The 16412-nt window shown below is 44.6% G+C and overlaps 1 protein-coding gene across 1 annotated transcript; it reads right to left on the bottom strand.

Moving 5' to 3' along the window:
• Positions 1 to 2549: 2549 nt before the first annotated feature.
• On the bottom strand, positions 2550 to 6936 carry LOC130390518 (ADP-ribosylation factor-related protein 1-like). The gene is made up of 5 exons (XM_056600521.1): positions 6578 to 6936; positions 6146 to 6233; positions 5983 to 6065; positions 5661 to 5742; positions 2550 to 5114 (listed from the first exon to the last, which is right to left on the bottom strand). The coding sequence occupies exons 1-5, from the start codon at positions 6668 to 6670 to the stop codon at positions 4972 to 4974; spliced, it is 489 nt and encodes a 162-aa protein (XP_056456496.1). The 5' UTR covers positions 6671 to 6936; the 3' UTR covers positions 2550 to 4971.
• Positions 6937 to 16412: the final 9476 nt, after the last annotated feature.

The following is a 16412-nucleotide window of genomic DNA, read 5'->3' as shown; positions in this document are numbered from 1 at the left end:
CCCGTCTTTTTGTTGTGTAGCCTGGCGCCCCTAGGCCAGGTGCGTAACAAAGTGGGGGCTCGTCCAATAATTTGTTTGTACAGTGAGTTTGGAGCGTCAATTTAGTCTCCCTCTTGTATTGGATTTGTAGGGTTTGATCGTCTGGACATCTGTCAAACCAAGTCCCCTGCAGCAGATCGGTCATGGACTGTGCTATTGTTCTCCCTGTTTGTCATTGCACGTGAAGTCTGGCATATCCAATGAAATGCGGAAGAATCAAAACATATGACATGTTTGACTAATCTTGCACAAAGCGGATTTACATGAATACACAGACTACACGCGATTAACACGAAACATTGTACTTATGGCTCAGCCTTGGGTCCAGCCACTGGGAAAGCATCGGAAAGTATTTTTCAAATGCTGCACATTGTAGGGACTATGTTGTAAATGGATGCCATCCTAGTGCTTGGATTATATGGTTAAGAGACACGCCATCTTGGACTACAGCGGTGGAGTAGCCAGTTCACATATGGAATTCACGGAGAGAAGTCTTGTCCTGTGGATAATAGTTTCAGGAAACATGGGGATGTGTGATAATGTCGGATGTATAGCTCTACTCTTTTTGTGCAAACTGAAATAACGACAGAAACTGAAGGCCGTTCTCAAGTGAGTTGCAGGCTGAGTATTGCGTCCTTGAACTGAGGCTGTCTATAGTTATGTGTAGCCTACCTCTATTGAGTAAGCACAATTTAAAGAGGAATAATGTCAAATGTAGGACAAACATTAATTTACCAAGTGAAACAATGGCGGTGCGCTATGTCGACCATTCATCTTGGGCACCTCTTTGGTTCACGTGATCGGTTACTGCAATCGGCAGATTATAAATAGATAGGCCAATCATGCATCTATGGGTTTGATTGGCTGCAGATGATCTGTGGCCGATCAATTGGTCACTAAAATGCAGTCATTACATCATAATAGATTGGAAGATAGTGCTGGTTGGGCAGGAGGGGATTCTTTGGAAGGTAGGGTCCCTACCAACCGATAGGCTACAGGATTACAGAATGGTCCCCTCTGATAACAGGGTACTAGGTACTAAGCCGTGGAACCCCTTTAGTTCAGACATGTCCATTATATAGGTCTGTCAAGATCTGGTCGCTGGTCGTTTGGTCGGCCCGTATGCACGTTCCATCAATTTCCAATTGCAATCCAATCCATTTAAGTCTTATGGTACGAACACACCAAACGCGTACCATACGCAGCTCATACGCCCCTAACGCAGCTAAAATGTTGCTTGACCATTTTGTGTCAAAAATGGTCCCACGTACGCAGCTACGCGCCTGTGGCTGCGCTGGATTTAGGAGTCCGAGGAAGTAAACCCAAACGCCGCCGTGTTTGGGTGCATGATAGAGCTTGGATCGGGTTAGATTAAATAATCTCGGATATAAATAACAATAATCGGATTAAATAACTTCACATGGTGTGTCTGGTGTTTCCAGCATTCGTAGTGTTGATCAGCAGAGAAATAGTCCGCCAAGACGTTGAGGTTGCTTAGCAACCAGAGACTCTGTCCATGCAAGTGAACGGAGCGTTCACTCTTCGTCATAACTATCAAACCAAACATCCTTCACATTCACAGAGTGAACATTATGAAAGTAAAATGCACATTTCTCGCTAAAAATGTTTCCATAAACGCATTTAATGGCGTAACTATGTTACTATTTCCACCCAGAATAAAGGAAGATGTCGCCGTATGCTTCTGTGCAAGCGTCACTACTCTCTGCCAGTGCCGTCGGGTCAAGCTCCACGCTGATTGGCTATTGCGGCTAAGTATCACGCGTATGAGCGTAAAAAGTTCAATTTTTTGAACGTATATATACGCGCGTATATATACGCGCCTCATACGCCCCTAACGCGAGTAAAATGTTGCTTTTACGCATGTAACGCATGTACGCGCCTCATACGCGCGTAAACCAATGGTTCCCTATGGAAAAATTGCCGATTTTATACGCGTGTTACGCGGGTAACGCGTTTGGTGTGGCCGTACCTTTAAACCAATCCATTCAAATCTTAATACAATCAAATCTTAATACAATCAAATCTTAATACAATCTTTTCAGGAGGTGATGAATGCTATTTTGAGTGAGAGGCCATATATAATGAATACAAATATACAAGGCTCTGTAGATTCTGTTTAAATAATTGTACGGTTTAATGGAAAAAATATTAAATCAAAACAATCCGTTGTCTACGGAAGAGGATTAGGGCCACACATGTAAAAAAAAATTAAGTTCTGACTTTATTCTCAGAATTCTGAGAAAAAAGTCTGAATTCTGACTTTAATCTCAGAATTCTGAGAATAAAGTCAGAATTCTGACATTAATCTCAGAATTCTGAGATAAAAAGTCAGAATTCTGACATTAATCTCAGAATTCCGAGAAAAAAAGTCAGAATTCTGACTTTAATCTCAGAATTCTGACTTTTTTCTCAGAATTCTGAGATTAAAGTCAGAATTCTGACTTTAAAGTCAGAACTACGGGTATCTGTAAGGACCAACCTCCGTGGGAGAGACACTTTGCTTTATCAGAGCCCGTCTACGAAGCTCACCAAGTCCAGTATTCAGAATTCAAAGCATGTATTCACAAATACATTCTATTTTTTTGACAAGCGGAGCCGACAGTCCTGTGCAAGTATGCAAATTAGCCGTGTGCGCCAAACAGAAGATAGACGCAATGTATAGAACTGATTGTTGTGCATTGTTGTGGATATGTAGGCTGGTTAGTTGTGGTTGTTTGTGGTCCTAGTGAAACAGCTTTGCCTTGGAGTTGGAGAAGTTGGAGTGATTGTGTGAATGTGCGAGAGAGAGCGCACCTGCCGTGGTGATGTTGGGCTTGTTGTGGGCTTATATGTAATCAATGATGTATCTGTCTGATCGTATTAGCTGTAGATGGATGGTTAAATAATGTCACAAGATCGGTCATACTGCAGGCTCTCATTTGCAAATGCACTGATGGTTTGCCCGTCTCCGATATGCTATATACCTGGCATTTATTCAGTTCATGTTCTTCTGAGTGCGCAAGAACGGTGCCAATTATTGTCGTGTTTGCATTGAAATGCACAACTTTTCCCCTCCCTGTTATAAAATAACGTGCATCCCAACAACTTTAGCCAATGCAGGCTCCTATTGATTTGCCAGTGTGTTTAAAGTGTGCGTGCGTGCGCGCGTGCGTGCGCGCGTGCGTGCGTGCGCGCGTGCGTGCGTGCGTGCGTGTGTGTGTTTTCATGTAGGCTATAAATATAGATTGATTGTCTTGGCTTGCTTGCATCCATGAAATATTGTAATGTTATGGCCTAGCTGGCTACTGCATATCGAGAACAATCTGGGGATGAGGGCATCCCCGAATATTGACGGGTATTTCGCACACTGCCATCTCAATACATAGCCTAACATATACAAATATATCACTGTACTAGACACAAATGTATTTTCCACTAGCTAGTGGTGGTCATTACATTGTAGTGAAACTAGTAAAGACAACACAGCTTTATGTTACGGCGAAACATGGAGGCACTGCAGCTCTAGTCTCGACAATGCGTTACTTTAGTCTGGTATTTATCTTCACTGATTGGTTAGACAGCCTTCAAATTTAGTGGTCAAGCAAAGAAGAGGGAGGGCTCGTTCTGCATACCTAATAGCCGGAGTGAATAGCTAATAGCCGGAGTGAATAACGAATAGCCGGAGTGAATGACTAATAGCCGCGGCTATTAGTCATTCACGCTATTAGTCATTCAATTCCGTACGGAAACCGTACGGAATTCTTGCCAAACCGCACGGAATCCGTGCGGTTTTGCACTTTTACCGCGCCATTCTAGGGCCGGAATGTGGCCTTCTTGTCTTTCCATAGGTTTCCTCCTACTGCATAAAGCAAAGTGTCTCTCCCACGGAGGTTGGTCCTTACAGATACCCGTAGTTCTGACTTTAATCTCAGAATTCTGACTTTTTTCTCAGAATTCTGAGATTAAAGTCAGAATTCTGAGATTAATGTCAAAATTCTGAGGAAAAAAAACAGAATTCTGACTTTTTTTCTCGGAATTCTGAGATTAATGTCAGAATTCTGAGATTAATGTCAGAATTCTGACTTTTTTCTCAGAATTCTGAGAATAAAGTCAGGACTTAATTTTTTTTTACATGTGTGGCTCTAATCCTCTTCCGTAGTTGTCACAAGTTGACATTTACATTTGGCAGAATCTTTTATCCAAATGGACTTACAAAGGACCATACATAGAGTGGAGTCCCCCACGCCAGGGTCAGCCGGCTGGTCGGGGGCAGTGAGGTGAGGCGTCTCACTCGGGGGAAGAGTGGCTTCCGGTTACAAGTCAACCTGCTCTACCTCCTGAGCTAAGCCGACCGCCCGACGGAGACTGAAGTCGTGTCGTACTGAACATTACCTCGACACCAAACTATTGATACAATGTCATTGAAGTGGTTGGCGAGGCAGCATTTTGTAAAAGAATAAGATAAAAAAAAGAATATAGAATATTATCTAAAAACTTTTTTTTTTATGTTGTCTAATGTCTGCAATGCTCTGTCCACCTTGGTGTTCCACGCTCAGCAGGCTTCGAGTAGGAACACATCAAAATTGGCATCATGGCCCGAATTGCAGCCTCATGCATGAGCCCCCGTTGTACTAAACACAGAACCAGACCGACAGCGTGATCCTCCACGTGTCGTCTCTCTACTACTCGATGCGGCTCTTGGTGGCTCGTCTTCGTCATGTAAGGCTACCAGGTAGCAGAGAGCGCACTTTGGCCGAGTAGCTCCACCTAAATCTTTTCTTTCAACAGACCTTTCCCATCTTCCTTCTTTGGTGGACTACATGCCCTCCCATGTGCTCACCATTGAGAAAATCATACGAGTTAGCCTGGCAGGATTGTGGCCACTAGGATCTCTGTGGCTGCAGAGTGTGGTGCTGTTTCTGTAGTGAACGTTCATATGTAGACGAAACATGATGAATGCTTTATCGGCAACCCTGAAGAAAAGGACCCAAAAAGAGAGCGTACCTCTACATCCTGCTTGTTGGCCAGGACCAGCAGTGGGATTCCTTCCAAGGACTCGCTGGTGATCATTTTCTCTGGAAGATGCAGACAGAGCAGTGAAGTCAGGGAGCTGCAAGACTCAACTGGGCCACAGTTCAGCATACAGGACGTGTGGGACCGTCCACGTTACGACTCAGAGACGCCAGACAGACCTTCCCAGAGCCGCCTGCGATTTAACTTAAGGTCACGCGTACGCAAGCATGTCTGACCCCGAGTGTGTGTGAAGCATCGACCAAATCCAGAAGAATTTGCTCTATAAATTGAGAAGATGTGGAAAGTAAATACGTCCAAATGATGTTTAGAAATTATAAAAATCCAGGTTCTGATTATGCATTTTATTCTTATGTCTGGCTGTCGGAAACAAAACATAATACGACACTCCGTACCTGTTTATCCAATCAATGATAGGTTGACACAATAACCTCCACAGAGGAGGGATCCGTTGCTAACCTCTGGGGGTTGTTCTTATAAGATGTGTGCGCAAGTCAGCGACTGGCACAGTGAGATTGTACATCTTTGTGTGCGTGCTGCTGCAGTAGTGTAACTTTAATGCGTAGAGAGCAGGCAAAGTGCATACGTACCGAAGGCCTCTTTTGACTCTGAGAGGCGCTCTTCATCTGTTGAGTCGATGACATAGATGACCCCGTGGGACTCTGCGTAGTACTGAAGGATGAGCGTTTTAAAACGGGATTCAAGAGCAAAAAATTATTCAACCAAAGAAAATAGATATCAATATCCTTTGTTTTATTAACCTATTCTAAAAAGTAAGAAAATAAAGTGCTTGCACGATTAGTCATAAAAAGTGCTGTTTCACTTAAGCTCAAAAAATAAAATCCCATACATGATGATGTTAGTCATTTGATGACAACAGTCCCTAGCAACATGTCAGTGCTGTCGACTCACTTTGTCCCACAGAGACTGCAGCTCCTCCTGACCTCCGAGGTCCCAGAACATAAGGCGAGCGTTGCCCACGTCGATGGTCCCGACTGGCGAGACACAAGGAACAGGGATTAAGGGTTTGGAGCGATGTCGTATCTAGCAAATAACTATTTAGGCAGACCCTTACTGTTCAGGCCGACTGTGGTGGTGATCTTAGACAAACTCATCCCCTTGTAGTTCTTGCTGAACTTTGTCTTGGTCTGCTCTAGAAAGGTCTGCCAGACAGACAACAGGGAGAACAACAGGATGACTTGGACAGCGTTAAGAGGACAGAACAAGACAAAAAGGGACGTTATTATTATTGTTGTGGATTTACGAAGGTTTGATTAATCAGAATCTTGTTGTACAGTACGTAGTATAGTATGTATTGTAAGTACACAAGAGTACAATTCCTAGGCTTGGTTCCTCAACATCCACATAGCAGCAAGAATACAAGCTAAAGTAAAAAGAGAAACTAAGACAGTGGTAATAAGTAATGAAGTGTAGTAAAGTGTAGAGTGCAAGTGTAAAGTGTATGATTAACATGTCACTGAGTAACGTGAACCACATATCGCCCTACCGTCTTTCCCGCGTTGTCCAGCCCCAGGATCAGTATGCAGTACTCGTCCTTCTGGAACATGTACTTGTACAGTCCGGATAATAAAGTATACATGTCGACAGAAAGTGTCAACAACCAGCGACTTGTGGCTAACTGAAGCTAACAGTTAGCCGGCTAACGTTAGCTAATTCTACTGACGCAAGGCCTAAAGGAGAGAGAGGGATGACGCTGGTCTCATGGTCAATACATAAATTATGAGTTAGGGCTAAGCGTTCCTATTCATTGCATACAATACATTATTTTATTAGTTGTATCTAAATGAACTGTCCCGGTAACTGGTTGTTGCTACGTCGAGAAGGAACTACGGCATTCTGGGAAGTGTAGTGCATTATAATGACCAACGTCAATCATGTGGAGAAGAAGTGCGCATCATACTGCGCATCAAGCTGCGCATCACGCCGCACTTCGTTCTGCGCATCTACTATTAATTATATAACAATAAACTTTCTTTATATAGCACTTTTCAAAACACAGTTACAAAGTTCTGAACAAATAAATGCACAATTAAAACAAAGCACAAAATACATGTGATGTACGGACAATAATGAGCCATATGAAAAAAGGATAAAAGACAGGAATAAAAACAAAGGGAGGCTCAAATGAAATCTGTAAAAGCTCAGATAAAACTGGGTTTTGAGGAGAGATTTAAAAATGGGCAGTGACTCAGTCAACCTAATTTCCTCAGTCAAGTCTTTCCAGAGCTTCTTCGATGCCGTATGGAGAAAGCTCTGTCCCCTTTAGTTTTGAGTAGTGATGGGCATTTCGGCTCTTCTTAGGGAGCCGGATCATTTGGATCGGCTCCCAAATGGCTCTTCATATTACCACTTATACCTTATATAATTCAGCCAAATGTAGCCCGTTTTGACTTATGATTTGTATAGGCCTATATATCACATACATTATTCAATGCATCCTATTATCATTCAAAAATCTAGATTACATTTTCTAATTCAGCTGTTTGTTTTCATTGCATATGAGCGTAACGCGCATTCCCGCCCCTCGCTGCTTGCGGGTATGATCCTTTTCTATCCCCACTTTATTGGTTGCATGCATGCACGTGACAGTCAGTCACACACACGCATAGCACACACGCATAGCATGCACGGAGCACCCGTAGCGCAGAGATCTGCCTAGGCAAACTTTATAAAATAAAATAAAACAAACGGCTCGCGGTCGGGAGCCGACTCCCACCATTCACTTAAAAGAGCCTGCTCTTTGAACCGGCTCGTTCGCGACTGACCCATCACTAGTTTGGAGCCTAGACACTGGGAGGAACAGCAGTCTACTGCCTGAGGACCACAGACTACGAGACGGCACATGCAGGACTAAAAGCTCTGAGATATAAGCTGGGGCCAAGTCATGTAAAGCCTTAAAAGTAATAAATTAAATCTTAAAATCAATCCTAAAACTAACGGGAAGCCAATGTAGAGACGGTAGAACAGGTGTGATCCTGTTTGTTGATTTCAGCTCGGCATTTAACACCATCGCCCCAGCTCTCCTCCAAGACAAGCTAACACAGCTGAACGTGCCTTAGCCCACCTGCAGGTGGATCACTGACTTCCTGTCAGACAGGAAGCAGCGAGTGAGGCTGGGCAAGCTTGTCTCGGAGCCTCGGACCATCAGCACTGGAGCCCCCCAAGGCTGTGTGCTCTCTCCTTTACTTTTCTCCCTCTACACCAACAACTGCACCTCCAGCCACCCCTCTGTCAAACTCATAAAATTTGCGGATGACACCACCCTCATTGGATTAATCTCAAATGGGGATGAGGCCGCCTACAGAAATGAAGTCGACAGTCTGGCTTTCTGGTGCAGCCAGAACCACCTGGAGCTGAATGCTTTAAAAACTGTAGAGATGGTAGCAGATTTCAGGAGGAGCCCAGCCCCAACCATCCCCCTCATCATGTGTGACTCCCCAGTTAACATGGTGGAGTCTTTCAGATTCCTGGGAACAGTCATGGCACAAGACCTAAGGTGGGCGGAGAACATCACCTCCAAAATCAAGAAGGCCCAGCAGAGGATGTTCTTCCTTCGACAGCTAAAGAGATTCAACATGCCGAAGAAAGTGATGGTGGAATTCTACACAGCCATCATTGAATCCATCCTCACCTCTTCAATAATCATCTGGTTCGCTGCCTCTACTGCAAAGGATAAAAGCCGACTGCAGCGGATCATTCGGTCAGCCGAGAAGGTAATCGGCTGCGACCTGCCGTCTCTTCTAGACCTGTTTCACTTAAGGACCAGCAAGAGAGCCGGGAAGATCATCGCTGATCCTTCTCATCCCGGTCACCACCTATTTCTGTGTCTCCCATCCGGCAGAAGGTTCCGGGCTATTAAGACCAAAACCTCTCGCCACTTGAACAGTTTTTTCCCCACGGCAGTTGGGCTCACAAACAAGCCCCCTGCATCACAATGACTCTGGGTTTACGTACTCCAACTAACTTGCCCTTCTATGCCCAATTATTTATTATTATTTATTATTATCTTAAAAAACATTTGTCCTTTGTTCTTGTTTATGTTTTTTTGTTGTTATGTTATGTCTCATGTCTTATGTACCAACCACACCAAGTCAATTTCCTGTATGTGTGAATATACTTGGCCATTAAAAGAATTCTGATTCTGATATGGTCATATTTTCTAGATCTTACTAAAAGCCTGGCAGCTGAGTTTTGAACAGTCTGTAGCCGTTTGAGTGTTTTCTGGTTCAAGCAGGTAAAAAGGCTGTTACAATAATCAAGAAAGCAGTAACAAAGTTTCTGCATCATACAATTTATCGAATTTTAGAAATATTGCGGAGTTGGTAAAAACAAGATTGTACGATCTTGGTGATGTGTTGCTCAAAACATAAATTACTGTCAAACAGGATTCCAAGGCTGCTTTAATAGCCTAATATCAATTAATAGACTAAAGTGAAACTCAACACCCATCTAACAATTGCATTACGATACATTATAGATTACAATAATATACCACCTGATATATTCTCGCTCACTTTCAACCATTGCAAGAAGTTCTAATAACTGATTCATCTGATAAGTATGGATAGAATACGATATTCTATCCATACTGGAACATATTAAGTGCAGTCCTTGATCAGTGCAAAAACATCACATTGAGGTAGTACGTATAAATAAATAAATAAAAACTATAATCAACCAAGTACACTAATAAACACATAAGACATACCCACACCAAAAATTCACATTTACAAATGTGATACACAACACAACTGGATGACCGTCTTCTTCCTCCTATAATCCACAACGAGCTCCTTGGTCTTTGTTGCATTGAGGAGCAAGTTGTTAGCACTGCACCACCCCACCAAACGTTCCACCTCGTCTCTGTAGGCGGTCTCCTCCCCCCTTGAGATGAGGCCCACTACTGTGGTGTCATCTGCGAATTTGACGAAGGTGTTGCTGTGGTGGGCGGGAGTGCAGTCGTGGGTGTAGAGGGTATAGAGCAGGGGACTTAGCACACAGCCCTGTGGGGAGCCAGTGCTGAGGCTGAGGGTGGTGGAGGTGTGGGGGCCCACTCTTACCCTCTGAATGCGGTCCGTTAAAAAGTCCTTAATCCAAAGGTAGGTTGAGTGTGGTATTTCAATATCAGACAGTTTGAGCACCAGTCTGTGGGGGAGAATCGTATTAAAAGCAGAGCTAAAGTCCATGAAGAGCAGCATGGAGGGCTGTGGCCACAGCGTCCTCAGTAGATCTATTAGCCCTGTAAGCGAACTGATGTGGATCAAAGGTGGGGGGGATGAATGACATGATGTGACTACGAACCAGTTTTTCAAAGCACTTAATCATCACAGGGGTGAGTGCTACTGGCCGGTTGTAGGAGCCTAAATGCCTATTTGCTTTATTTAAGTTCATATTTTATAATGACGTTTGGATGTACATAAAGGAAATAATATAATAGTTAATTGCGTTAATTTTGAATAGGCCTACATAGAATTTTATTTTGCAATTCACTTGCAAGATTTTTGTTGTATGCGCACATGTAGTTACTTTGTTCGAAGTGTGACAGGAACTTAATTGTTTTAACTACCGGTGACAGACTGTCAGGATAACAAGCGTGGAGCCAAACAGTTTTTTGACCTCTCTCACTCTTTCTCTCTCTCGTTCTCTTACCTCTAATCATAACCTCATTGTGGAAAATGATTTTTTGTATTTTGCGTTGGACAAGTAAACCCTTTAAACATAAAAAGGAGCGTCAAGCTGAAGCTTTACATTAGACCTATTGATCCTACACCGGTAGTCGTTGAGGGTGGTGATATTTGTTTTTTTGAGCAGGGGGACAATGGTGGAGGACCTCAAGCAGGATGGGACAGTGGACTGGGAGAGTGACTGGTTAAAGATCTTAGTAAAGACCCCCACCAGCTGGTCCGCACAGTCCTTCAGCAAATGTCCACAGACGCCGTCGGGTCCAGCTGCCTTCCGCTGGTTGACAGCCCGCACTGTACGCCTCACCTCGTTTTCCTCTACCGTGAGGATGATGTCGCTGTTGGCTGCTGGCTGTAGCGTTGCTGCATCTGGTGGCTTTGCCTCGAAACGGGCGAAGAAGTGGTTCAGCTCCTCCGTCAGCGAGACGTCACCTTCAGCAGCCCCTGGGTTGGTCTTGTAGTTGGTAATGTTCTGGATTCCCTGCCACAACCTGCCTGGTGGTGTTGCTGTCCAGGTGGTCCTCGATCCTCCTCCTGTAGTCCGACTTCGCCCTCCAGATGCCCCTCTTGAGACTGGAGCGTGCTGCGCTGTACAGAGCCCCATCACCTGATCTGAAGGTGGTGTTACTCTCCTTTAGCAGCTGCTGGACCTCCCTGGTCATCCAGGGCTTCTGGTTGGGATAGACACAAATCAGCATTGTCCTTCTTCAGAGTTGGTTTGATGACTGCTTTCTTCATGTCAGATGGTAAAGTTCCGGGGCCTCATGTACTAAGGTTGCGTACGCACAAAAACGTGGCGTACGTCCTTTTCCACGCTCACGTTCAGATGTACAAAACGTGAAATGACCGTAAAAATGTGCGGTCCCCACGCCAGCTCCAGAGCTGTCGTACGCAAGTTTCTACAGCTATTGTTCCTTTGGCGACACTTAGAGGTGACGCTGGGAAACTGGGAAAAAAGGTGAAAACAATGACTCAGAGTGATTTGCACATCAGAGACACACTAATGAACAATTAACACACCTTGCAATTATATGGGTGGCTATAAAAGCATGCGCAATGGATGAAGAAAATTGTTTTAAAAATGGCTGCGTTAGCGTTGTTGGAGGACATCGCAAATGGTCAAATCCGAAGGGCGCTGGAGACGCCGGGGCCGACGGAGGAGACGCCGGGGCCGACGGAGCAATCCGTGCCCTCTCCTTGCTTGTCTATTCAAAAATAAAAAATTTAAGTTAATAAACACCAGTCAAAGTCTTTAATATCCTGGCATCTTTACGCACGACTTATGTGTATTGCAAGCAGCCAATTGTATGACCAGTATAATTACAGCATTTATGACTTCAGCATATTTACCTTGGGGATGATCGGCGTCCCCTTCATGGGCTCCCACCACTCCGGTGAGAGCTGTGTCACCGATCAAAGCGGCCACTCTCAAATCGAAGGGGGAGAGTTCCCCCACTCCCGTCCCCCCACCTGTTGCGGTCACGCTTCGGCGGTGGGCAGAAACCCTCCGCTTCACCTCCACCTTGAGGTCTGACCACTTTTTTTTAATTTCAGAGTGTGTGCGCTGCTGAGACCCCACTGCATTGACGGCCTCGCAAACACACTCCCACTAACTTCTCTTTTGTTTTGCATTTATCCCTGTTGACAGGGTTCCAATAGCATATGCTTGCGCATTTCTACCTCGTGGAGCAAAATCTCGAGCTCAGACTCCGTGAAATTTCGTTTTTTGCCTCTGTTCATGGTGCCAGGTGATCGGATTAAGAGGTGAATCTCAGGTCCAGAGGCCTATTTAAATGAAATTGCATATTTAAATGAGGGCGTGGACAGGGAGGAGTTTGGCACCTCGGCATGTGCGCTCAATTCCACGTTGATCGAGATGTACAAAAGAAACGTGCTTGGATCCATGCGTTCGCACACTTTGATACATCTGAATTTATTTGTGCGTAAGACAGTTTCTGGGTTTTGGCGTACGCCAAGTTTCAGTATGAAATCCACGCAAGTCTTAGTACATGAGGCCCCTGGTGTTTAACGAGGAGTTGATGATGTGGAGTAGAACAGGCGTCAGCTCTTTTACACAGTCTTTAAGAAAGATTCATTAATAGTGGAAAGCCGCAAAATCACCTCTGAATTCATAGGAGAGCCTCACACAGCGCAACAGAGTTTGGGGCCAAGGCGTTCTGACGTCCGACTAATGTTTAGATTAACTGCGGATGATGACCACATACTTAAAGGAATGTATGGCTGACCGTCCTTACCATATAAGGAGACCTTATGTGTGCATGCGGAGGGCGGTCATACCATATGGTAAACAGTTTAATTAGAATAAAAAAGACTGGGATCGGATGACCCGGCAGTGTCTTTGCAAACCTCACTCGGCTTTGTTGTTGCTTGTTTGCAGGTAACAATAAAGTCTCTTGTTAATACTCGATCCGAACTCTTCGATTCCTCTTGCTCTCTTAGTTAATTGAAGTGATAGAATTCGGTTATTTTCTACGACATAATAGGCGTCAGGAACAGGATGGAAGATCAGAGACACGGCAGCTGCTGGGCTGCAGGACGGGGTGCGAGCGATTGGACCAATTGATGGTGAATTTCTTATTCCGATGTTGGCATTTTGAGAAAACAAGCTTCTTGTTATTTTGAGGAAATAAATTTCTTGTTTGAGGTTCCGCTTGAGGTGATTTTTAATCCTGATCTTGGCATTTTGAGAAGTTGATTGTTTAATGTTCTGGTCGGGTAATTATGTGTTCAACAATTATTTTGAGAAAATAAGCTTCTTGTTTAAAGTGCCGTTTGAATTAATTTCATGTACCAATCGTGGGCCAATTGAGCTGCAGATCTTGGATCAAATGAGATGGTGAATTTGCAATTCTGATCTAGGCACTGTGAGACAATAGGTTTCTTGTTTGAAGTGCTGGTTGAGTAATTATATGTTCGACCATTCAAATTTTAAGCAAAAGGCCAGCTTCAACGCTCGGTCAACCTTTTATTTGTAATTAAAGACGAGTTAGTGACTAGTTTCACTCAGCATCTTGTCCAACAAATTTGGCCATTTTAAGATACGCTATAAAATATAAATGGTTTTCTTTCTGTATTCAAGCCGCGATAGGATTAAGTAACCTCGGAGACTTGTACGGCCATTTTTCTTTTAGTCTATTATTCTTTCATAAATAAATTAGACCGACAGATAATTGATTTGTTTGAAGTACATGTGTAAACCTTCCTAGATTTAAACACAATCAGCAGCGTTGACTCAAACTGTGACCAGAGAGGAGCAGAGGGTGGGGGCCTAAGAGCAGAGCAGGATTAAAAATAGCCCAGCAGGGACCCACATTGCAATCGTAGAGAGAGAGCAGCGCTGGGGAGGACTGCACATTCAAAGCGGCAGAAATAAAATTCAACTAACGAGTAGAATAAACTCAAATAAATTGGATGAATAATAGTGTTTTTACACCAAAAAGTTTAATATGGCACCAACAGCAGTAGACATTTTGAGTAGAGACCATCCATTGCTCAAAGATGAGATAAAAAAGATCTCTGAGAAATGGGAGAAGAGGACGGCTAAATCAGGCACAATATGGCCCATGGGAGGGACTTTTGATGCAATAATGTGTAGGGACATAGAGGTAATAATAAGGAATTACAAAGCTAACAGAAGCGGAAAGAAGGCCTGAGAGAAAAGGGACAGGGAGGAGTTAGTACTAGCTTTGTTCCAAGAGGAGGGAGCAACCCATTCTCACTCCGAGCGCGTCGATTTTTTGACGAAAGGTCAGTGACTTTGGCTTCAGTTTCTGACGCAAAAGGGTACCCTTGTGCTTATTTTTTTGACGCATGGGGTTTTCAACTCGTTACAATGTAACCCCTTCACGGGGGACCCGATGGCTGCACATAGAGACGCTATGACCATTCATCCCATTGGCTAACGGAGGACCTTGCGCCTCTTTTTTCGACGCAGGGGGTTTTCCACTCATTACAATGTAATCCCTCCACGGCAATATATGAAGCTATGAGCATTCATCCCATTGGCTAACGGAAGAGCCGATGGCTGCCCATAGAGACGCTATGAGCATTCATCCCATTGGCTAACGGAGGACCTTGTGCTTCTTTTTTCGACGCAGGGGGTTTTCCACTCATTACAATGTAATCACTCCACAGCAATATATGAAGCTATGGCTAACTCATCCCATTGGCTAACGGAAGACCCGATGGCTGCACATTTACGGCGATTTTACAGTGAAATCTGTGACATTCCTCAACACAACTACACCAACATGTCCTTGTTAATTACACAACATGTATGGGTTAACGCTATGGGCATCAGTTGTCCTGTTTTGTGCTTTGATTGAGAGAAACAATCGTTTTTTTGATCAGTGTTGGGTAGCTGAGGTCGTTGCTATAGAGACCACGTCCGTCCGCTTTTTTTGACAACTGTCAGAGCAACCCTTTCTCATCAAAATTACGTTCCCAGAGAACTATTCGGCATTCTCAATTACGTTTGTCCAAAAAACGTAATTTGTCTGTGATTCTGTTTTATTGAACATATCGTAAATATGAATTCGTTCCCAGCCTATTTTTTGCCATTTATTTACTGTGTTACTATGGCAGAATAAAGAATAAATTCATGCATTATCATTCAACTTGAACATGTGTTTTTACAGTATAGAGTGGTGGAGGGATGACGCATGTTGGCCAACCCTGGGTTCCCTCGACAAAAAGCCAACGGGTTTTTTTTGGATTATTGCAGGAAAATTTGCATCTTTGAAGCACCTCCTCAAAAACGGAAAATAAATTAATGAATAAAAATGACGTGCTCCAAACAACGAAATGTAAACCAATGCATTCTGAATGGCAGTGTGTAACGGGTTCCAACGAGTCAGGACACAGGAGAAATGGAGCGAACTCCTGTTTATTTCCCCTTCAGGCAAACAAACACAACGCACAAAAGGACAAAAGGACAACGTTCAATGTTCTTTCCGTCCGTCACTTGGTCATACGACGCTCTCTCTAGCTCGCAGAGAGCGTCTTCCTTCTCTCTCTCAACCCCTGACTGAAGGACAAACAGGCACATAAATACACACTTCCTGATTGGGTCAGATTGCAGACACCTGTCCGCAATCAGACCCCATCACCCCAGCAGACCCGGTGCTCCATGCTCCCCACACCGCCCGACACAGGCCGGGGACCCATCCGGCCGTAAACCTACTCCCCCCCCCCCGGGACGGGAGAGGAAGTCTGCCACGACCATCTGCGCCCCCGGCCTGTGGGCCACCCGGAAATTGAACGGCTGCAACGCGAGGTACCACCGGGTGATCCTCGCGTTGGCATCCTTCATCCGGTGGAGCCACTGGAGGGGGGCGTGGTCGGAGTTGAGGGTGAACTGGCGACCCAGCAGGTAGTAGCGAAGAGCACCGACCGCCCACCGGATGGCAAGACACTCCTTCTCTACCGTGCTGTACCGACCCTCGCGGCCCGACAGCTTGCGGCTAAGGTACAGCACCGGACGGTCGGTCCCCTCCACCTGCTGGGTCAGGAACGCGCCCAACCCCCTATCCGACGCGTCTGCCTGGACGGAGATAGGTAGAGCAAAATTAGGAGCACACAGGACTGCTTCCCCACAGAGGGCTGTTTTAATAGCCTCAA

Source organism: Gadus chalcogrammus, chromosome 1, assembly GCF_026213295.1.
Source record: "Gadus chalcogrammus isolate NIFS_2021 chromosome 1, NIFS_Gcha_1.0, whole genome shotgun sequence".
In the NCBI taxonomy this organism is placed as follows: Eukaryota; Metazoa; Chordata; class Actinopteri; order Gadiformes; family Gadidae; genus Gadus; species Gadus chalcogrammus.
The sequence above is the reverse complement of the archived record's forward strand: the minus strand, read 5'-3'. Positions and strand labels throughout refer to the sequence as shown.